Here is a 23,953-nt window from a genome sequence, read left to right as displayed (position 1 = left end):
AGTAGATAAAGGAGAGGGTTGAGAAACACTTTAGTAGATAAAGGAGAGGGTTTAGAAACACTGTAGTAGATAAAGGAGAGGGTTGAGAAACACTAGTAGATAAAGGAGAGGGTTGGGGAAGACTAGTAGATAAAGGAGAGGGTTGGGGAAGACTAGTAGATAAAGGAGAGGGTTGAGAAACACTAGTAGATAAAGGAGAGGGTTGAGAAACACTGTAGTAGATAAAGGAGAGGGTTGAGAAACACTAGTAGATAAAGGAGAGGGTTGGGGAAGACTAGTAGATAAAGGAGAGGGTTGGGGAAGACTAGTAGATAAAGGAGAGGGTTGAGAAACACTATAGTAGATAAAGGAGAGGGTTGAGAAACACTGTAGTAGATAAAGGAGAGGGTTGAGAAACACTGTAGTAGATAAAGGAGAGGGTTGAGAAACACTGTAGTAGATAAAGGAGAGGGTTGAGAAACACTAGTAGATAAAGCAGAGGGTTGAGAAACACTGTAGTAGATAAAGGAGAGGGTTGAGAAACACTGTAGTAGATAAAGGAGAGGGTTGAGAAACACTGTAGTAGATAAAGGAGAGGGTTGGGGAAGACTAGTAGTAGATAAAGGAGAGGGTTGGGGAAGACTAGTAGTAGATAAAGGAGAGGGTGTGGGGAAGACTAGTAGATAAAGGAGAGGGTTGGGGAAGACTAGTAGATAAAGGAGAGGGTTGAGAAACACTAGTAGATAAAGGAGAGGGTTGAGAAACACTGTAGTAGATAAAGGAGAGGGTTGAGAAACACTGTAGTAGATAAAGGAGAGGGTTGAGAAACACTGTAGTAGATAAAGGAGAGGGTTGAGAAACACTGTAGTAGATAAAGGAGAGGGTTGAGAAACACTAGTAGATAAAGCAGAGGGTTGAGAAACACTGTAGTAGATAAAGGAGAGGGTTGAGAAACACTGTAGTAGATAAAGGAGAGGGTTGAGAAACACTAGTAGATAAAGGAGAGGGTTGAGAAACACTGTAGTAGATAAAGGAGAGGGTTGGGGAAGACTGTAGTAGATAAAGGAGAGGGTTGAGAAACACTGTAGTAGATAAAGGGAGGGTTGACAAACACTGTAGTAGATAAAGGAGAGGGTTGAGAAACACTGTAGTAGATAAAGGAGAGGGTTGGGGAAGACTAGTAGATAAAGGAGAGGGTTGAGAAACACTGTAGTAGATAAAGGAGAGGGTTGGGGAAGACTGTAGTAGATAAAGGAGAGGGTTGAGAAACACTGTAGTAGGTAAAGGAGAGGGTTGAGAAACACTAGTAGATAAAGGAGAGGGTTGGGGAAGACTAGTAGATAAAGGAGAGGGTTGGGGAAGACTAGTAGATAAAGGAGAGGGTTGAGAAACACTAGTAGATAAAGGAGAGGGTTGAGAAACACTGTAGTAGATAAAGGAGAGGGTTGAGAAACACTAGTAGATAAAGGAGAGGGTTGGGGAAGACTAGTAGATAAAGGAGAGGGTTGGGGAAGACTAGTAGATAAAGGAGAGGGTTGAGAAACACTATAGTAGATAAAGGAGAGGGTTGAGAAACACTGTAGTAGATAAAGGAGAGGGTTGAGAAACACTGTAGTAGATAAAGGAGAGGGTTGAGAAACACTGTAGTAGATAAAGGAGAGGGTTGACAAACACTGTAGTAGATAAAGGAGAGGGTTGAGAAACACTGTAGTAGATAAAGGAGAGGGTTGGGGAAGACTAGTAGTAGATAAAGGAGAGGGTTGGGGAAGACTAGTAGTAGATAAAGGAGAGGGTGTGGGGAAGACTAGTAGATAAAGGAGAGGGTTGGGGAAGACTAGTAGATAAAGGAGAGGGTTGAGAAACACTAGTAGATAAAGGAGAGGGTTGAGAAACACTGTAGTAGATAAAGGAGAGGGTTGAGAAACACTGTAGTAGATAAAGGAGAGGGTTGAGAAACACTGTAGTAGATAAAGGAGAGGGTTGAGAAACACTAGTAGATAAAGCAGAGGGTTGAGAAACACTGTAGTAGATAAAGGAGAGGGTTGAGAAACACTGTAGTAGATAAAGGAGAGGGTTGAGAAACACTGTAGTAGATAAAGGGGAGGGTTGACAAACACTGTAGTAGATAAAGGAGAGGGTTGAGAAACACTGTAGTAGATAAAGGAGAGGGTTGGGGAAGACTAGTAGATAAAGGAGAGGGTTGAGAAACACTGTAGTAGATAAAGGAGAGGGTTGGGGAAGACTGTAGTAGATAAAGGAGAGGGTTGAGAAACACTGTAGTAGATAAAGGGGAGGGTTGACAAACACTGTAGTAGATAAAGGAGAGGGTTGAGAAACACTGTAGTAGATAAAGGAGAGGGTTGGGGAAGACTAGTAGATAAAGGAGAGGGTTGAGAAACACTGTAGTAGATAAAGGAGAGGGTTGGGGGAAGACTGTAGTAGATAAAGGAGAGGGTTGAGAAACACTGTAGTAGGTAAAGGAGAGGGTTGAGAAACACTAGTAGATAAAGGAGAGGGTTGGGGAAGACTGTAGTAGATAAAGGAGAGGGTTGAGAAACACTAGTAGATAAAGGAGAGGTTTGGGGAAGACTAGTAGATAAAGGAGAGGGTTGAGAAACACTATAGTAGATAAAGGAGAGGGTTGAGAAACACTGTAGTAGATAAAGGAGAGGGTTGAGAAACACTGTAGTAGATAAAGGAGAGGGTTGAGAAACACTGTAGTAGATAAAGGAGAGGGTTGAGAAACACTGTAGTAGATAAAGGAGAGGGTTGGGGAAGACTAGTAGTAGATAAAGGAGAGGGTTGGGGAAGACTAGTAGTAGATAAAGGAGAGGGTGTGGGGAAGACTAGTAGATAAAGGAGAGGGTTGGGGAAGACTAGTAGATAAAGGAGAGGGTTGAGAAACACTAGTAGATAAAGGAGAGGGTTGAGAAACACTGTAGTAGATAAAGGAGAGGGTTGAGAAACACTGTAGTAGATAAAGGAGAGGGTTGAGAAACACTGTAGTAGATAAAGGAGAGGGTTGAGAAACACTAGTAGATAAAGCAGAGGGTTGAGAAACACTGTAGTAGATAAAGGAGAGGGTTGAGAAACACTGTAGTAGATAAAGGAGAGGGTTGAGAAACACTAGTAGATAAAGGAGAGGGTTGAGAAACACTGTAGTAGATAAAGGAGAGGGTTGGGGAAGACTGTAGTAGATAAAGGAGAGGGTTGAGAAACACTGTAGTAGATAAAGGGGAGGGTTGACAAACACTGTAGTAGATAAAGGAGAGGGTTGAGAAACACTGTAGTAGATAAAGGAGAGGGTTGGGGAAGACTAGTAGATAAAGGAGAGGGTTGAGAAACACTGTAGTAGATAAAGGAGAGGGTTGGGGAAGACTGTAGTATATAAAGGAGAGGGTTGAGAAACACTGTAGTAGGTAAAGGAGAGGGTTGAGAAACACTAGTAGATAAAGGAGAGGGTTGGGGAAGACTAGTAGATAAAGGAGAGGGTTGGGGAAGACTAGTAGATAAAGGAGAGGGTTGAGAAACACTAGTAGATAAAGGAGAGGGTTGAGAAACACTGTAGTAGATAAAGGAGAGGGTTGAGAAACACTAGTAGATAAAGGAGAGGGTTGGGGAAGACTAGTAGATAAAGGAGAGGGTTGGGGAAGACTAGTAGATAAAGGAGAGGGTTGAGAAACACTATAGTAGATAAAGGAGAGGGTTGAGAAACACTGTAGTAGATAAAGGAGAGGGTTGAGAAACACTGTAGTAGATAAAGGAGAGGGTTGAGAAACACTGTAGTAGATAAAGGAGAGGGTTGACAAACACTGTAGTAGATAAAGGAGAGGGTTGAGAAACACTGTAGTAGATAAAGGAGAGGGTTGGGGAAGACTAGTAGAAGATAAAGGAGAGGGTTGGGGAAGACTAGTAGAAGATAAAGGAGAGGGTGTGCGGAAGACTAGTAGATAAAGGAGAGGGTTAGGGAAGACTAGTAGATAAAGGAGAGGGTTGAGAAACACTAGTAGATAAAGGAGAGGGTTGAGAAACACTGTAGTAGATAAAGGAGAGGGTTGAGAAACACTGTAGTAGATAAAGGAGAGGGTTGAGAAACACTGTAGTAGATAAAGGAGAGGGTTGAGAAACACTAGTAGATAAAGCAGAGGGTTGAGAAACACTGTAGTAGATAAAGGAGAGGGTTGAGAAACACTGTAGTAGATAAAGGAGAGGGTTGAGAAACACTGTAGTAGATAAAGGGGAGGGTTGACAAACACTGTAGTAGATAAAGGAGAGGGTTGAGAAACACTGTAGTAGATAAAGGAGAGGGTTGGGGAAGACTAGTAGATAAAGGAGAGGGTTGAGAAACACTGTAGTAGATAAAGGAGAGGGTTGGGGAAGACTGTAGTAGATAAAGGAGAGGGTTGAGAAACACTGTAGTAGATAAAGGGGAGGGTTGACAAACACTGTAGTAGATAAAGGAGAGGGTTGAGAAACACTGTAGTAGATAAAGGAGAGGGTTGGGGAAGACTAGTAGATAAAGGAGAGGGTTGAGAAACACTGTAGTAGATAAAGGAGAGGGTTGGGGAAGACTGTAGTAGATAAAGGAGAGGGTTGAGAAACACTGTAGTAGGTAAAGGAGAGGGTTGAGAAACACTAGTAGATAAAGGAGAGGGTTGGGGAAGACTGTAGTAGATAAAGGAGAGGGTTGAGAAACACTAGTAGATAAAGGAGAGGTTTGGGGAAGACTAGTAGATAAAGGAGAGGGTTGAGAAACACTATAGTAGATAAAGGAGAGGGTTGAGAAACACTGTAGTAGATAAAGGAGAGGGTTGAGAAACACTGTAGTAGATAAAGGAGAGGGTTGAGAAACACTGTAGTAGATAAAGGAGAGGGTTGAGAAACACTGTAGTAGATAAAGGAGAGGGTTGGGAAGACTAGTAGTAGATAAAGGAGAGGGTTGGGGAAGACTAGTAGTAGATAAAGGAGAGGGTGTGGGGAAGACTAGTAGATAAAGGAGAGGGTTGGGGAAGACTAGTAGATAAAGGAGAGGGTTGAGAAACACTAGTAGATAAAGGAGAGGGTTGAGAAACACTGTAGTAGATAAAGGAGAGGGTTGAGAAACACTGTAGTAGATAAAGGAGAGGGTTGAGAAACACTGTAGTAGATAAAGGAGAGGGTTGAGAAACACTAGTAGATAAAGCAGAGGGTTGAGAAACACTGTAGTAGATAAAGGAGAGGGTTGAGAAACACTGTAGTAGATAAAGGAGAGGGTTGAGAAACACTAGTAGATAAAGGAGAGGGTTGAGAAACACTGTAGTAGATAAAGGAGAGGGTTGGGGAAGACTGTAGTAGATAAAGGAGAGGGTTGAGAAACACTGTAGTAGATAAAGGGAGGGTTGACAAACACTGTAGTAGATAAAGGAGAGGGTTGAGAAACACTGTAGTAGATAAAGGAGAGGGTTGGGGAAGACTAGTAGATAAAGGAGAGGGTTGAGAAACACTGTAGTAGATAAAGGAGAGGGTTGGGGAAGACTGTAGTATATAAAGGAGAGGGTTGAGAAACACTGTAGTAGGTAAAGGAGAGGGTTGAGAAACACTAGTAGATAAAGGAGAGGGTTGGGGAAGACTAGTAGATAAAGGAGAGGGTTGGGGAAGACTAGTAGATAAAGGAGAGGGTTGAGAAACACTAGTAGATAAAGGAGAGGGTTGAGAAACACTGTAGTAGATAAAGGAGAGGGTTGAGAAACACTAGTAGATAAAGGAGAGGGTTGGGGAAGACTAGTAGATAAAGGAGAGGGTTGGGGAAGACTAGTAGATAAAGGAGAGGGTTGAGAAACACTATAGTAGATAAAGGAGAGGGTTGAGAAACACTGTAGTAGATAAAGGAGAGGGTTGAGAAACACTGTAGTAGATAAAGGAGAGGGTTGAGAAACACTGTAGTAGATAAAGGAGAGGGTTGACAAACACTGTAGTAGATAAAGGAGAGGGTTGAGAAACACTGTAGTAGATAAAGGAGAGGGTTGGGGAAGACTAGTAGTAGATAAAGGAGAGGGTTGGGGAAGACTAGTAGTAGATAAAGGAGAGGGTGTGCGGAAGACTAGTAGATAAAGGAGAGGGTTGGGGAAGACTAGTAGATAAAGGAGAGGGTTGAGAAACACTAGTAGATAAAGGAGAGGGTTGAGAAACACTGTAGTAGATAAAGGAGAGGGTTGAGAAACACTGTAGTAGATAAAGGAGAGGGTTGAGAAACACTGTAGTAGATAAAGGAGAGGGTTGAGAAACACTAGTAGATAAAGCAGAGGGTTGAGAAACACTGTAGTAGATAAAGGAGAGGGTTGAGAAACACTGTAGTAGATAAAGGAGAGGGTTGAGAAACACTGTAGTAGATAAAGGGGAGGGTTGACAAACACTGTAGTAGATAAAGGAGAGGGTTGAGAAACACTGTAGTAGATAAAGGAGAGGGTTGGGGAAGACTAGTAGATAAAGGAGAGGGTTGAGAAACACTGTAGTAGATAAAGGAGAGGGTTGGGGAAGACTGTAGTAGATAAAGGAGAGGGTTGAGAAACACTGTAGTAGATAAAGTGGAGGGTTGACAAACACTGTAGTAGATAAAGGAGAGGGTTGAGAAACACTGTAGTAGATAAAGGAGAGGGTTGGGGAAGACTAGTAGATAAAGGAGAGGGTTGAGAAACACTGTAGTAGATAAAGGAGAGGGTTGGGGAAGACTGTAGTAGATAAAGGAGAGGGTTGAGAAACACTGTAGTAGGTAAAGGAGAGGGTTGAGAAACACTAGTAGATAAAGGAGAGGGTTGGGGAAGACTAGTAGATAAAGGAGAGGGTTGAGAAACACTGTAGTAGATAAAGGAGAGGGTTGGGGAAGACTGTAGTAGATAAAGGAGAGGGTTGAGAAACACTAGTAGATAAAGGAGAGGTTTGGGGAAGACTGTAGTAGATAAAGGAGAGGGTTGAGAAACACTGTAGTAGGTAAAGGAGAGGGTTGAGAAACACTAGTAGATAAAGGAGAGGGTTGGGGAAGACTAGTAGATAAAGGAGAGGGTTGGGGAAGACTAGTAGATAAAGGAGAGGGTTGGGGAAGACTAGTAGATAAAGGAGAGGGTTGGGGAAGACCAGTAGTAGATAAAGGAGAGGGTTGGGGAAGACTAGTAGATAAAGGAGAGGGTTGAGAAACACTAGTAGATAAAGGAGAGGGTTGAGAAACACTAGTAGATAAAGGAGAGGGTTGGGGAAGACTAGTAGATAAAGGAGAGGGTTGGGGAAGACTAGTAGATAAAGGAGAGGGTTGGGGAAGACTAGTAGATAAAGGAGAGGGTTGGGGAAGACTAGTAGATAAAGGAGAGGGTTGAGAAACACTAGTAGATAAAGGAGAGGGTTGAGAAACACTAGTAGATAAAGGAGAGGGTTGAGAAACACTGTAGTAGATAAAGGAGAGGGTTGAGAAACACTGTAGTAGATAAAGGAGAGGGTTGAGAAACACTGTAGTAGATAAAGGAGAGGGTTGGGGAAGACTAGTAGTAGATAAAGGAGAGGGTTGAGAAACACTGTAGTAGATAAAGGAGAGGGTTTAGAAACACTGTAGTAGATAAAGGAGAGGGTTGAGAAACACTAGTAGATAAAGGAGAGGGTTGGGGAAGACTAGTAGATAAAGGAGAGGGTTGGGGAAGACTAGTAGATAAAGGAGAGGGTTGAGAAACACTAGTAGATAAAGGAGAGGGTTGAGAAACACTGTAGTAGATAAAGGAGAGGGTTGAGAAACACTAGTAGATAAAGGAGAGGGTTGGGGAAGACTAGTAGATAAAGGAGAGGGTTGGGGAAGACTAGTAGATAAAGGAGAGGGTTGAGAAACACTGTAGTAGATAAAGGAGAGGGTTGAGAAACACTGTAGTAGATAAAGGAGAGGTTTGAGAAACACTGTAGTAGATAAAGGAGAGGGTTGAGAAACACTGTAGTAGATAAAGGAGAGGGTTGAGAAACACTGTAGTAGATAAAGGAGAGGGTTGAGAAACTCTGTAGCAGATAAAGGAGAGGGTTGGGGAAGACTAGTAGTAGATAAAGGAGAGGGTTGGGGAAGACTAGTAGTAGATAAAGGAGAGGGTGTGGGGAAGACTAGTAGATAAAGGAGAGGGTTGGGGAAGATTAGTAGATAAAGGAGAGGGTTGAGAAACACTAGTAGATAAAGGAGAGGGTTGAGAAACACTGTAGTAGATAAAGGAGAGGGTTGAGAAACACTGTAGTAGATAAAGGAGAGGGTTGAGAAACACTGTAGTAGATAAAGGAGAGGGTTGAGAAACACTAGTAGATAAAGCAGAGGGTTGAGAAACACTGTAGAAGATAAAGGAGAGGGTTGAGAAACACTGTAGTAGATAAAGGAGAGGGTTGAGAAACACTAGTAGATAAAGGAGAGGGTTGAGAAACACTGTAGTAGATAAAGGAGAGGGTTGGGGAAGACTGTAGTAGATAAAGGAGAGGGTTGGGGAAGACTAGTAGATAAAGGAGAGGGTTGAGAAACACTGTAGTAGATAAAGGAGAGGGTTGGGGAAGACTGTAGTAGATAAAGGAGAGGGTTGAGAAACACTGTAGTAGGTAAAGGAGAGGGTTGAGAAACACTAGTAGATAAAGGAGAGGGTTGGGGAAGACTAGTAGATAAAGGAGAGGGTTGAGAAACACTGTAGTAGATAAAGGAGAGGGTTGGGGAAGACTGTAGTAGATAAAGGAGAGGGTTGAGAAACACTAGTAGATAAAGGAGAGGTTTGGGGAAGACTGTAGTAGATAAAGGAGAGGGTTGAGAAACACTGTAGTAGGTAAAGGAGAGGGTTGAGAAACACTAGTAGATAAAGGAGAGGGTTGGGGAAGACTAGTAGATAAAGGAGAGGGTTGGGGAAGACTAGTAGATAAAGGAGAGGGTTGGGGAAGACTAGTAGATAAAGGAGAGGGTTGGGGAAGACTAGTAGTAGATAAAGGAGAGGGTTGGGGAAGACTAGTAGATAAAGGAGAGGGTTGAGAAACACTAGTAGATAAAGGAGAGGATTGAGAAACACTAGTAGATAAAGGAGAGGGTTGGGGAAGACTAGTAGATAAAGGAGAGGGTTGGGGAAGACTAGTAGATAAAGGAGAGGGTTGGGGAAGACTAGTAGATAAAGGAGAGGGTTGGGGAAGACTAGTAGATAAAGGAGAGGGTTGAGAAACACTAGTAGATAAAGGAGAGAATTGAGAAACACTAGTAGATAAAGGAGAGGGTTGAGAAACACTGTAGTAGATAAAGGAGAGGGTTGAGAAACACTGTAGTAGATAAAGGAGAGAGGGTTGAGAAACACTGTAGTAGATAAAGGAGAGGGTTGAGAAACACTAGTAGATAAAGAAGAGGGTTGAGAAACACTGTAGTAGATAAAGGAGAGGGTTGAGAAACACTGTAGTAGATAAAGGAGAGGGTTGAGAAACACTAGTAGATAAAGGAGAGGGTTGAGAAACACTGTAGTAGATAAAGGAGAGGGTTGGGGAAGACTGTAGTAGATAAAGGAGAGGGTTGAGAAACACTGTAGTAGATAAAGGAGAGGGTTGAGAAACACTGTAGTAGATAAAGGAGAGGGTTGAGAAACACTAGTAGATAAAGGAGAGGGTTGAGAAACACTGTAGTAGATAATGGAGAGGGTTGAGAAACACTAGTAGATAAAGGAGAGGGTTGAGAAACACTGTAGTAGATAAAGGAGAGGGTTGGGGAAGACTGTAGTAGATAAAGGAGAGGGTTGAGAAACACTGTAGTAGATAAAGGGGAGGGTTGACAAACACTGTAGTAGATAAAGGAGAGGGTTGAGAAACACTGTAGTAGATAAAGGAGAGGGTTGGGGAAGACTAGTAGATAAAGGAGAGGGTTGAGAAACACTGTAGTAGATAAAGGAGAGGGTTGGGGAAGACTGTAGTAGATAAAGGAGAGGGTTGAGAAACACTAGTAGATAAAGGAGAAGTTTGGGGAAGACTGTAGTAGATAAAGGAGAGGGTTGAGAAACACTGTAGTAGGTAAAGGAGAGGGTTGAGAAACACTAGTAGATAAAGGAGAGGGTTGGGGAAGACTAGTAGATAAAGGAGAGGGTTGGGGAAGACTAGTAGATAAAGGAGAGGGTTGGGGAAGACTAGTAGATAAAGGAGAGGGTTGGGGAAGACTAGTAGTAGATAAAGGAGAGGGTTGGGGAAGACTAGTAGATAAAGGAGAGGGTTGAGAAACACTAGTAGATAAAGGAGAGGCTTGAGAAACACTAGTAGATAAAGGAGAGGGTTGGGGAAGACTAGTAGATAAAGGAGAGGGTTGGGGAAGACTAGTAGATAAAGGAGAGGGTTGAGAAACACTAGTAGATAAAGGAGAGGGTTGAGAAACACTAGTAGATAAAGGAGAAGGTTGAGAAACACTGTAGTAGATAAAGGAGAGGGTTGAGAAACACTGTAGTAGATAAAGGAGAGGGTTGAGAAACACTGTAGTAGATAAAGGAGAGGGTTGAGAAACACTAGTAGATAAAGAAGAGGATTGAGAAGCACTGTAGTAGATAAAGGAGAGGGTTGAGAAACACTGTAGTAGATAAAGGAGAGGGTTGAGAAACACTAGTAGATAAAGGAGAGGGTTGAGAAACACTGTAGTAGATAAAGGAGAGGGTTGGGGAAGACTGTAGTAGATAAAGGAGAGGGTTGAGAAACACTGTAGTAGATAAAGGAGAGGGTTGAGAAACACTAGTAGATAAAGGAGAGGGTTGAGAAACACTGTAGTAGATAAAGGAGAGGGTTGAGAAACACTGTAGTAGATAAAGGAGAGGGTTGAGAAACACTAGTAGATAAAGGAGAGGGTTGGGGAAGACTGTAGTAGATAAAGGAGAGGGTTGAGAAACACTGTAGTAGATAAAGGAGAGGGTTGAGAAACACTGTAGTAGATAAAGGGGAGGGTTGAGAAACACTGTAGTAGATAAAGGAGAGGGTTGAGAAACACTGTAGTAGATAAAGGAGAGGGTTGAGAAACACTGTAGTAGATAAAGGAGAGGGTTGGGGAAGACTAGTAGTAGATAAAGGAGAGGGTTGGGGAAGACTGTAGTAGATAAAGGAGAGGGTTGAGAAACACTGTAGTAGGTAAAGGAGAGGGTTGAGAAACACTAGTAGATAAAGGAGAGGGTTGGGGAAGACTAGTAGATAAAGGAGAGGGTTGGGGAAGACTGTAGTAGATAAAGGAGAGGGTTGAGAAACACTAGTAGATAAAGGAGAGGGTTGGGGAAGACTAGTAGATAAAGGAGAGGGTTGGGGAAGACTGTAGTAGATAAAGGAGAGGGTTGAGAAACACTAGTAGATAAAGGAGAGGGTTGGGGAAGACTAGTAGTAGATAAAGGAGAGGGTTGGGGAAGACTAGTAGATAAAGGAGAGGGTTGGGGAAGACTAGTAGATAAAGGAGAGGGTTGGGGAAGACTAGTAGATAAAGGAGAGGGTTGTGGAAGACTAGTAGTAGATAAAGGAGAGGGTTGGGGAAGACTAGTAGATAAAGGAGAGGGTTGAGAAACACTAGTAGATAAAGGAGAGGGTTGAGAAACACTAGTAGATAAAGGAGAGGGTTGAGAAACACTGTAGTAGATAAAGGAGAGGGTTGAGAAACACTGTAGTAGATAAAGGAGAGGGTTGAGAAACACTGTAGTAGATAAAGGAGAGGGTTGAGAAACACTGTAGTAGATAAAAGAGAGGGCTCAGGGGGGTAAATAAGAGATACAGACATACCTACATGCCAGTCTGTCCAGACACTCAGACATGGAGTCCAGCCCCTTCAGAATGTGGTCCAGATCAGTAGTCACCCTGTTCTGTTCTCCTGTCTCTTCTCTCCATCTGAAACACCACAGACAGTCAACTAGATTACACTCAGTCAGTGTAAAGTCAACCTGCATGGCCACTGGTTCACATAGAAAGAAATAGCCTACATTCAAACATTCATCATCATACACTGAACAAAAATACACAACATGTAAGTGTTGGTCTCATCTTTCATGAGCTGAAATAAAAGATCCCAGAAATTTCCACACGCACAAAAGCTTATTTCTCTCAAATTTTGTGCACAAATTTGGTTAGATCCCTGTTAGTGAGCATTTCTCCTTTGCCGAGATAATCCATCCACCTGACAGATGTGGCATATCAAGAAGCTGATTGAACAACAAGATCATTACACAGGTGCACCTTGTGCTGAGGACAATAAATTCCACTCTAAATGTGCACAATGCCACTGATGTCTCAAGTTGAGGGAGCGTGCAATTGGCATGTTGACTGCAGGAATGGCCACCAGAGCTGTTGCCAGATAATTAAATGTTTGTCTACCATAAGCCAACTTTGTTTTAGAGATTTTGGCAGTCAGTCCATCCGGCGTCACAACCGCAGACCACGTGTAACCACTCCAGCCCAGGACCTCCACATTCGGCTTCTTCACCTGCGTGATTGTCTGAGACCAGCCACCGGACAGCTGATTAAACTGTGGGTTTGCACAACCTTAGAATTTCTGCACAAACTGTCCGAAACCACCACCCATCTGCGCACTTGACATCCTCACCAGGGTCTTGACCTGACTGCAGTTCAGCGTCGTAACCGACTTCAGTGGGCAAATGCTCAACTGTGATGGCCACTGGCATGCTGCAGAAGTGTGATCTTCAAGGATGAATCTGTTTCAAGTGTACTGGGCAGATGACCGACAGAGTGTATGGCGTTGTGTGGGCGAGCGGTTTGCTCATGTCAATGTAGTGAACAGAGTGCCCCATAGTGACAGTGGGGTTATGGTATGTGCAGGCATAAGCTACGGACAACAAACACAATTGCATTTTATCAATGGCAACTTGAATGCAGATACCAGGACGAGATCCATTGTCGTGCCATTCATCCACCTCCATCACCTCATGTTTCAGCATGATAATGCACGGCCCCATGTAGCAAGGATCTGTACACAATGCCTGGAAGCTGAAAATGTCCCAGTTCTTCCATGTCCTGTATACTCATCAGACATGTCACCCAAAGAGCATGTTTGGGGTGCTTTGGATCAATGTGTACAACAGCGTTTTCCAGTTCCCACCAATATCCAACAACTTCGCACAGCCTTTGAGTACAGTTACATGCACACAATAATGTGATTGTGGATAATCAGATTACTATAATAGTTTGATTAAAATGTTTACATGCATTGCAAGAAGAACAATTCCCCTAATAATCCTGTTTGCATGGACACATCTGAAATCAGGCTACCTACCTGATGGCACTCTGATAAATGCAGAAAATCGGCAATCAAAAAAACGTTCTACCACAGCAAACATGTTATTTTTGGTAAGCATATTCTGATTTCGGACATATAACGTTTGTATGTGAAAACTACTTCGACTGAGCTCCATTCAGTTGTTCCGAAATCACTTCACTCGCAATAAAGAGGGAGGCTCTCAGCTGGTGCTAGCACATGCGCAGATCAAATACACCACTGGAACGCTGATAAAGGTGTGTACATGTCCTATGTCCTAATTCAAAAGATTGCTCAGAAAACCATTGGCATATGCTTACCTCAATTTTGACCTTACACTGATTAAGATAAGCAGAGTAAGGTGTTTACATGACTATTGCATAATCTGCCTACGTTATATGGGCATTGAATTTGTGAAGGCCAGGTAGGGGAGGAGATGGGGATAAATTACTTCTCTAAAGAGAGGCATATTGGATAAACCGCTTGTGCACTCTTGCCCTTAATGAGGAATGTTATTTTTCTTGTTGTTTGTAGTGTTGTCAATAAGCCAAACACTTTGGGAATGACGCCATATTGTAATTGTATTGATTGTCTATGTATCTTTATTAGATTGTCATGTTTCCCCCACAGCCCTCTCTGTGTGAGGTCTTGTTGCTGAGACATTGATTGCCATTGCCTGGCACGCTGAAAAAGGGCTCATACTGTATGTCAATGTCAGTTTAATTAGAGGACTGCTGTCCCATTTCTGGTCTTTGGATTATGGACCAACCCGTTTCAATTTATTTAAGGTGGAGTCCAGCCATTGTTAATCTTTTCATAATCTGCCTACTGCCATAATCTGTTTTAATATCAAATTATTAGTGTACATGTAAACATACTCATTGAAGAGGAGTGGGACAACATGCCACAGGCAACAATCAACAGCCTGATCAACTCTATGTGAAGGAGATGTGTTGTGCTGCATGTGGAAAATGGTGGTCACACCAGATACAAACTGGTTTTCTAATCTACGCTCTACTTTATTTTTACATTTTTTATTCCCAGTCATGTGAAATCCATAGATTAGGGCCTAATGAATTTATTTAAATTGACTGATCTCCTTATATGAACTGTAACTTGTGGCGGCAGGGTAGCCTAGTGGTTAGAGCGTTGGACTAGTAACCGGAAGGTTGCAAGTTCAAATCCCTGAGCTTTTGTTCTGCCCCTGAACAGGCAGTTAACCCACTGTTCCTAGGCCATCATTGAAACTGACTTGCCTAGTTAAATAAAGGTAAATAAATTGTTGTGTTTATATAATTTTGTTCAGCGTACATGAAGAATGAGATAAAGGCTTTAGAAACGGTAAGACTTATGTACAACTCTACAGTACCATGACTGCTGGGTGTACGACTAGGATGTGACAATCAATATGTAGAATGTCAACACGTGTATGCACATTTTACCAACTCCTTTTGGCATCCCAATAAACAAGCTGACAGTCAATATTCGCTATTCAAGTTTATCTTATTACTTGACCAAACCACAAATTCAGAACACAACACTAAAGCTAATTGAACACCCTGTCCAAAGGTACATAACACACAACAATAACCTACATACAACAGCACCATACAACAGCCTGCTGTTCATCTTAGACAGCATGCAGTGTGGGGCAGTGGTTGCTGCTAGAGATGAGACTAGTCTACATATAACTGTAACAACATTGTAGACAAGCATACAGGACAGGACGCAGGATACTATCTTTGGATTCAGGTCCATTTCAGAACATCAGATATTCCTGGTGAATCACGGCCAATCACATCTGTCAGTGGGATGGGGGTGGTATGTACAGGTCTAGGACACTTCATCCACATAACTTGGTTCAGCCCCTTTCCCTGCCCCTGGTTCAGCCCCTGTCCCAGTTCCTATCCCATCCCCTGGTCCATTCCCTGACACTGTCCCATCCCCTGGTCCTTTCCCTGCCCCTGGTTCAGCCCATCCCAGTTCCTATCCCATCCCCTGGTTCATCCCCTGTCCCAGTTCCTAACCCATCTCTTGGTCCTTTCCCTGCCCCTGGTTCAGCCCATCCCAGTTACTATCCCATCCCCTGGTTCATCCCCTGTCCCAGTTCCTAACCCATCTCCTGGTCCTTTCCCTGCCCCTGGTTCAGCCTCTGTCCCAGTTCCTATCCCATCCCCTGGTCCTTTTCCTGCCCGGTTCAGCCCCTGTCCCAGTTCCTATCCCATCCTCTGGTCCTTTCCCTGCCCCTGTCCCAGTTCCTATCCCATCGTCTGGTCCTTTCCCTGCCCCTGTCCCAGTTCCTATCCCATCCTCTGGTCATTTCCCTGCCCCTGGTTCAGCCCCTGTCCCGGTTCCTATCCCATCCCCTGGTCCTTTCCCTGCCCCTGGTTCGGCTCCTGTTCCCCAGGGGAGCCACAGATGACAGCCCTGCAGCGGAGAAACTCTTCCTCCAGCCGACGAATGGAGTCCCCCAGATCAGGACTTGTTCGCTGCACCACCATGTCATAGGCCATCCACGTCAGCTGTACTGGGAAACCACAAGGCGGAATTTAGATAATGGATGTGTGTAATTCCCTTTTCTAAATGTAATAAAAAAAGGGTAGTAAATTGAATGGTGGTGGAGAGTTATCTCAGAATAGCAATAGGTACATCATACAGATGCTTAATAAAGCTAGTTACCATACCTGATATATTTTCCACGTCTTCAATCATTCTCTCTAAATCCTTGTTCAACTCCATCATCTCTTCGCCCCAGTCCTCTTGATGGTCGCAGGATGAAGGAGAAGCGGCCATCTACAAACCCCATATATTCTCATTAAAATTCGAAACACTAACTAATAACATTACTGTAATTGTTGCAACCAAAAGTAACCACACTGTAAATGATTCATGAACGTACCAAAATTATTGGTATAAATACGTTTTATTTTTTAAATAATTGTTATTTTCATTTCACATTCAAATACAATTACAAATTCAGTGCATTACGTTGTACATAACATGGATTCATAAAAACACGTATATGGTAAATAAGTATAAGGTATGACCGTGGATAAACTAGTTAATACGTTTTCAAATCCGTTTTATTTTGGCGACATTTGATTGACAGGTCCATGTCGTTAGCTAGCTAAGTTCACTAGCTAACGTTAGCTAGCTGACTGCAAACCGTTGCTAAAATGTATCCAAACAAATGAAGCAGTCTGTGAGATTGTATCAAGTTTGGTTTAAATAACACAATTTCGAGTACCTTAATAAAATAAAAATCTTCTTAGTTATGAATATTTAAAAATCTAGAAAAAAATACTTACAATGCTCTAGCTAGGAGTCTCTTCCTTTGGTCTTGGTTGTTTGTTAGCAAAGATTGCGCGCGCACTGAGGAACACATTTGCAGATCGTCATGCCAATAAATACATTATTACTTCGAACAATTTACTTAGTAAAAACATATTTTACTGGGAAAACTGCAGATATGAAAACTTTGGTAACAGATCTGCTATAAAATCTCCCTCGAATTTTATTCTGTGGAAATTGTTAAAAGTAGTCATTGTGCATAGTTATGTGGTTTGTTAATCTTTCAAATCAATGGTTTTTGTTTGGTATACAATTCAAAGTGATAAATGAGTCTCAGCATAATTCTGTTACCATGGAATTTCCCAGGGACAAATCGAACCCAGCCTGTCATGTGCTGGAGCCAATGGCCCATTAATTGATAAGCATTTGAAAGTGGATCGCCCAACAAAAATTCCTTATATTCAATAATATACGGGTTGTTCCACCTCAAAAAACACAAAAAAGAGGACTTCGACCCCCGCAATCTCAGATTGTTCGGAAATTATTTCTGTAGTTAGGATTAGCATTCCCGAAGCATGATTTTGTTTAAATATAATTTGATCACTGAGAAATTATGCTAATTGATTGCACTCAAATTGACCATTTTAATTTATAGGATTCAGATGATATTCAATGAATATAGTACCCAAGTCTGGTTTGGACCAAACATCTTCCTACCAATGAGTAAGACACGAAGGAATCCCCCCAAAATATAAAAAACCAGCCATGGACCCTCACACCAATCCCACCCCAACAACCAGTATTCAGTATCGGTTGGCTCTCTATGTTTGACAAGTAGTATGAAGCTGTGGCTTATAGTATTGCTTCTCCATACTATGTAATGTATGCCCATGTGAATCTGGAGATTTATTTTTTTCCCCTGTTCAGAGAAATTAGTAATTGAAGTTGAATGCTGCTCCAGTTTCAACTGTTCTGCCTCTGATTATTATTATTTGACCATGCTGGTCATTTCTGAACATTTGAACATCTTGGCCATGTTCTGTTATAATCTTCACCTGGCACAGCCAGAAGAGGACTGGCCACCCCACATAGCCTGGTTCCTCTCGAGGTTTCTTCCTAGGTTTTGGCCTTTCTAGGGAGTTTTTCCTAGCCACCGTGCTTCTACACCTGCATTGCTTGCTGTTTGGGGCTTTAGGCTGGGTTTCTGTACAGCACGTTGAGATATCAGCTGATGTACGAAGGGCTATATAAATACATTTGATTTGATTTGATATTTACCATAAAGTAGGGTGAAAATACAAGGTTCTGACTACTAGATGACACTGATCCTTTGCAACTTTGGGAAGAAAACCGATAGATTTGTCTCATTATGAAAATACACTACATGACCAAAAGTATGTGGAAGCCTACTTGTCAAACACCTCATTTCAAAATCATGGGCATGAATATAGAGTTGGTACCCCCTTTGCTGCTATAACACCTTCCGCTCTTCTGGGAAGGCTTTCCACTAGATCAGGGTTCCTCAACTGGTGGCCCACGGGTTAAATTGTTTAATTTAATTTAAAAACTCCAGGAAATGAGCCCCAAATTATTTTAATTTAAGAAATCTGTTCCCACGTATTCCCACACATAAAAGAGAGACAAGCGATTGTATACAAACGTAAGTACATTTTGAAATGATTATGTTTTAGTCAAACATATCTGTTTGGGCTTCTTGCAGTCAATATGCAGTCTACAAACTATTTGTAATTTTAAACTGGGTGGTTCGAGCCCTGAATGCTGATTGGCTGACAGCCGTGGTATGTCAGTCCGTATACCACGGGTATGCCAAAACATTTATTTTTACTGCTCTAATTAGGTTGGCAACCAGTATATAATAGCAACAAGGTACCTTGGAGGTTTGTGGTATATGGCCAGTATACCACAGATAAGGGCTTTGACGGTGCCACGTTGAAAGTCACTGAACTCTTAAGTAAGGCCGGCCATTCTTCTGCCAATGTTAACAATGGAGATTGCATGGCTGTGTGCAAGATTTTATACACCTGTCAGCAACGGGGGAGGCTGAAATAGCTGAATCCACTAATTTGAAGGGATGTCCACATTCTTTTTTATATACAGTGCATTCGGAATGTATTCAGACCCCTTCCATTTTACCACATTTTGTTACTTTACAGCTTTATTCTAATAATAACAACGCGAAAACAGGTTTCTAGAAATTAGCGCAAAATGTATTACAAAAAATACAGAAATACCTTATTTACGTAAGTATTCAGACCCTTTGCTGTGAGACTTGAAATTGTGCTCAGGTGCATCCTGTTTCCATTGATCATCCTTAAAATGTTTCAACAACGTGATTGGAGTCGTCCTGTGGTATATTCAATTGATTGGACATGATTTGGAAAGGCACACACCTGTCTATATAAGGTCCCACAGTTGACAGTGCATGTCAGAGCAATCGGGGGAGAAGGGCCTTGGTCAGGGAGGTGACGAAGAACCTGATGGTCACAATGACAGAGCTCCAGAGTTCCTATGTGGAGATGGGAGAACCTTCCAGAAGGAAAACCATCTCTGCAGCAGACGGAAGCCACTCCTCAGGAAAAGGCACATGACAGCCCGCTTGGAGTTTGCCAAAAGGCACCTAAAAGACTCTCAGACCATGAGAAGCAAGATTCTCTGATCTAATAAAACCAAGATTGAACTATTTGGCCTGAATGCCAAGCGTCACGTCTGGAGGAAACCTGGCACCATCCCTACGGTGAAGCATGGTGGTGGAAGCATCATGCTGTGGGAATGTTTATCAGCGGCACGGACGGGGAGACTAGTCAAGATTGAGGGAAAGATGAACGGAGCAAGGTACAAAGAGATCCGTGATGAAAACACTCAGGACCTCAGACTGGGGTGAAGGGTCACCTTCCAACAGACAACGACCCTAAGCACACAGCCATGAAAACGCAGCAGTGGCTCTGAATGTCCTTGAGTAGTCCAGCCAGAGCCCGGACTTGAACCCAATCAAACATCTCTGAAGAGATGTGAAAAAAGCTGTGCAGCGACGCTCCCCATCCAACCGGACAGAGCTTGAGAGGATCTGCAGAGAAGAATAGGAGAAACTCCCCAAATACAGATGTACCAAGCTTGTAATGTTATACCCAAGAAGACTCGAGGCTGTAATCGCTGCCAAAGGTGCTTCAACACAGTGCTGAGTAAAGGATCTGAATACTTTTTTTACCCCTTTAAAACCCAATTTTGTAATATGCAATTGATTGTTACATCGCTGCAACTCCCGTATGGACTCGGAAGAGGAAGAGGCGAAGGTCGAGAGCCATGCGTCCTCCGACACATGATCCCACTAAGCCGCACTGCTTCTTGACAAAAGCCTCGCTAAACCCGGAAGCCAGCCACACCAATGTGTCGACGGAAGTCCACAAGTAGTCGCTAAAGTACAATAGGACAAGGACATGCCAGCCAAATCCTCCCCTAGCCCGGACGATGCTGGGACAATTGTGCACTGCCTCATGGGTCTCCCGGTCATGGCCTGGCGAGACACAGCCTGGGATGGAACCCGGGTCTGTTGTAGTGCCTTATACCGCTGCACCACTTTTACTTTGAATAAATTACTAACATTTCTAAAAAACAGTTTTTGCTTTGTCATTATGGGGTATCGTGTGTAAATTGATGAAGAAAAAAACGGATTTAATCCATTGTAGAATAAGGCTGTAATGTAACAACATTTGGAAAAAGTCAAGGGGACTGAATACTTTCAGAATGCACTGTAAATGTTAGTTACATGCCATATGCTTTGTGGACTTCACCAGACAGAGGTTGCTCTCCAGTTTTGTGATGAAACAAAGGTGTGGTTGTATTTATTCTGCTACGGTGTCTTCTTATTGTCTTGACCTATATATCACAGTCGCAAGGCATATGAACTAACCGGTTATAGAGCAAACAATGTAATTATCACAACAAATAGGTTTTAAAATGGCCTTTTCTGTCTTCCCTAGTGATTGTACCCGCTACTGATTGTGTGGTCATCCTCACGGTTCATGCCAGTCCCCCATGAAAGCAATTCAGTTTGTCCATCTCTTAGCAACCTAATTCTTTAAACCAACTCTACTTGAATAGTCCAACAAGTGGCTGCTCTCTAATGCAATCCCTATGGTGCAATTCTCATATAAATACTTTTCCTACAAGCCCAAAACTTTGATGGAAAAATGGGCTAGGGACTAAAATATTGTGACAACTTTAATAGAACCCAGCACCCTTACCATGCACAAAATACTATACTGTGTGTGTTTGGGAATTTTACCATTGAAGACCCTTAGACACCATAACATTGAAACCATTACAACTACTGTAGCTTAAAGCTGCCAGCATACTAGGTTCTGTTTGCTCCTAGCAGAACTCGGTAGGCAAAGAAAATGTCTGTGCCTCGCATACTCCCTGAAAAGACCTTCGTTTGAAAAATTAGAAAAAAACAGCAACATTACTGTTTGTTCCTATTGAGATGCCGTAACAACAACATAGCCAGTATACAGTACACTGCCTCATAATCAAGAAATCTTTAATTAATGCAGAGGTCTTAATCATGTAATTTTTACATCTAACTAAGATGTTTGGTGCAGTATTTCTCATGTGAAAAACTGTGCATGAAAACTAGTCGTCTCTCATTGAATAACAGCAAACACTTGAGGTAGTGCACTTCAGCTACCGAACTTCGACTTTCCCCAGTAAAAAAAATGTATGTACACGAACAGCGGAAGAAGCCCTGTGGAACACCAAAATTAACAAAAGCGTCATAATATATGCTCAAACTGTTTTGACTGGGAAGAATGTGTGGTTAATTTCTTCACCAAGAATAATCTAACAGTACCTAATCCAGACTTTTTTGAAGGGACTAACCACACACAAAGGGGGGACAAACTGAATTGCTTTCATGGAGGACAAGCTTGAATTGTGAGGACGATTTGATGTTCTACCCAAAGTTGCAAAGGAAATGTTGTGATGTATTTAATAAACACATGAGACTAGGGCCGGTTTCCCAAAAGCATCATTTTAAGGCTAAATGCATTGTTGAACAATAGGATCCCATTGTTCTAAGATTAATTTAGCCTTAACCTTAAGATGCTTTAAGGAAACCAGGCCCAGCAAAATGGATAAAAGTGTGGTGATATTGAATTTTTTTATTTAATATTTTATTTCACCTTTATTTAACCAGGTAGGCCAGTTGAGAACAAGTTCTCATTTACAACTGCGACCTGGCCAACATAAAGCAAAGCAGTGCGACACAAACAACACAGAGTTACACATGGAATAAACAAACGCACAGTCAATAACACAATATATAGCAGGAACAGCAGCATCTACTGGTCAACACCTGGTCCTATCACACTACTTTATGGTAAATAAAGCAAGTGACTTCAATTAGTTATTGAAAAACACATTACCAGATTCACAGGGAATACATGACATAGTATGGAGAAGAAATACTCCAAGCCGCAGCTACATACTATTTGTCAAACATAAAGAAATTATACTGTATACTGTTTGTTGGGGTTGGATTGGCATGGGGTGTCAGGGTCCGTGGGTGCCTTTAGACTGTTTTTGGGGGATTCGTCGATGTTGGTACAATATTATTTAATATTATCTGAATCCCATACATTTTAAATAGCCAATTTCGATGCAATCAAATTTCTTGGAGACTTAATAACATTTCAACAAAATAATGTTTCAGGAATGCCAATCTTGCCTTTCTAACTACAGAAACAATTTCAGAACAATCTGATGGTGGGTGTCATGGCTTGCTGAAATGACATGGAACACCTCATACAGAGCATTCAGAAAGTATTCACGCCGTTTGACTTATTCCACATATTGTTACGTTGCAGCCTTATTCTAAAATGGAATAAATTTTATTTTTTCCACATCAATCCACACACAATACCCCATAATGACAAAGCAAAAACAGGTTTTTAGACATTTTTTAAGAAAAAAAAAAATATATATATATATATATATATATATATATATTACATAAGTGTTTACTCAGTACTTTGTTGAAGCACCTTTGGCAGTGATTACAGCCTTGAGTATTCTTGAGTGTAAAGTTACAAGCTTGGCACAGCTGTATTTGGAGGATTGGACTGGGATTTTCGCTGCACAGCTATTTTCAGGTCTCTCCAGAGATGTTCGATCTGGTTCAAGTCCGGGCTCTGGCTGGGCCACTCAAGTACATTCAGAGACTTGTCCAGAAGCAACTCCTGCGTTGTCTTGGCTGTGTGCTTCGAGCCATTGTCCTGTTGAAGGTGAACCTTCACCTCAGTCTGAGGTCCTGAGCACTCTGGAGCAGGTTTTCATCAAGGATCTCTCTGTACTTTGCTTGGTTCATCTTTCCCTCAATCCAGATTAGTCTCCCTGCCGCTGAAAAACATCCCCAAAGCATGATGCTGCCACCACCACCATGCTTCACTGTAGGGATGGTGCCAGGTTTCCTCCAGACGTGACGCTTGGCACTTAGGCCAAAGAGTTCAATCTTGGTTTCATCAGACCAGAGAATCTTGTTTCTCATGGTCTGAGAGTCTTTCGGTGCCATTCTACCATAAAGGCCTGATTGGTGGTGCTGCAGAGATAGTTGTCCTTCTGAAAGGTTCTCCCATCTCCAAGGACGAACTCTGGAGTTCTGTCAGTGACCATTGGGTTCTTGGTCACCTCCCTGACCTCGGCCCTTCTCCCCTGATTGCTCAGTTTGGCCAGGCGGCCAGCTCTTGGAAGAGTCTTGGTGGTTCCAAACTTCTTCCATTTAAGAATGATGGAGGCCACTGTGTTTTTGGGGACCTTCAATGCCGCACACATTTTTTTGGTACCCTTCCCCAGATCTGTGCCTCGACCCGATCAAATCTCAACTCTCTACATACAATTCCTTCAACCTCATGGCTTGTTTTTTTGCTGTGACATACACGGTCAACTGTGGTACCTTATATAGACAGGTGTGTGCCTTTCCAAATCATGTCCAATCAATTTAATTTACCACAGGTGGAAGTTGTAGAAACATCTCAAGGATGATCAATGGAAACAGGATGCACCTGAGCTCAATTTAGATTCTCATAGCAAAGGGAATACTTATGTAAATAAGGTATTTCTGTTTTTATTTTTTATACATTTGAAAAAAAATCTAAAAACCTGTTCTCGCTTTGTCATTATGGGATATTGTGTGTGGATTGATGAGGAAAATGTTTTATTTTAGAATAAGTGGTCTGAATACTTTCTGAATGCACTGTATATGAAATTGGACAATGTTTTAATGTCTGTAAAACAGTTATTCCTTTCAAATGTGAGATATTTTGGCATTGCGGCTATTATTTTCAATGTGATCATTTTATCCAGAGACCCTGCTTTAAGGGATCTCCTGAATGAGGAGGCCCCTGGGGGTCCTATACGCCCACTTGTTGTGTGAATCGCTGGACT

At 42.1% G+C, this 23,953-nt stretch overlaps 1 protein-coding gene and 1 long non-coding RNA gene across 10 annotated transcripts in view; one reads left to right on the top strand and one right to left on the bottom strand.

Moving 5' to 3' along the window:
* syce3 (synaptonemal complex central element protein 3) overlaps nt 1-23,953 on the bottom strand; it is a 49,789-nt gene that overhangs the window by 21,150 nt on the left and 4,686 nt on the right. For 2 of the 8 annotated variants that reach the window (XM_052514311.1, XM_052514322.1), the window contains exon 2: nt 11,719-11,823. Coding sequence is in view for 5 of the 8 variants with exons in the window: in XM_035759545.2 (XP_035615438.1) it covers nt 15,559-15,731; nt 15,889-15,997; nt 16,847-16,849 (285 nt within the window). In the remaining 3 variants the exon portion in view is untranslated. Of the gene's footprint in view, nt 1-11,718; nt 11,824-14,688; nt 15,732-15,888; nt 15,998-16,451; nt 16,577-16,846; nt 17,236-23,953 lie in introns of those variants that run through there. The other 6 variants (XM_035759546.2, XM_035759548.2, XM_035759547.2 and 3 more) reach the window with 6 other exon arrangements.
* LOC127927695 (uncharacterized) lies at nt 1,078-11,673 on the top strand. Of its 2 annotated transcripts, none has more exons than XR_008128640.1 (3): nt 1,078-1,259; nt 4,212-4,591; nt 5,535-9,531. It is a non-coding gene; the product is annotated as an uncharacterized LOC127927695 (long non-coding RNA). The 2 variants fall into 2 exon arrangements; XR_008128629.1 differs by lacking the exon at nt 1,078-1,259 and adding an exon at nt 9,742-11,673 and having other exon boundaries at nt 3,952-4,591; nt 5,535-6,727.

Source organism: Oncorhynchus keta, chromosome 4 (assembly GCF_023373465.1).
Source record: "Oncorhynchus keta strain PuntledgeMale-10-30-2019 chromosome 4, Oket_V2, whole genome shotgun sequence".
NCBI classification, from domain to species: Eukaryota; Metazoa; Chordata; class Actinopteri; order Salmoniformes; family Salmonidae; genus Oncorhynchus; species Oncorhynchus keta.
Note: the sequence above shows the minus strand (reverse complement) of the source record. Positions and strands in the feature narration are given on the sequence as shown.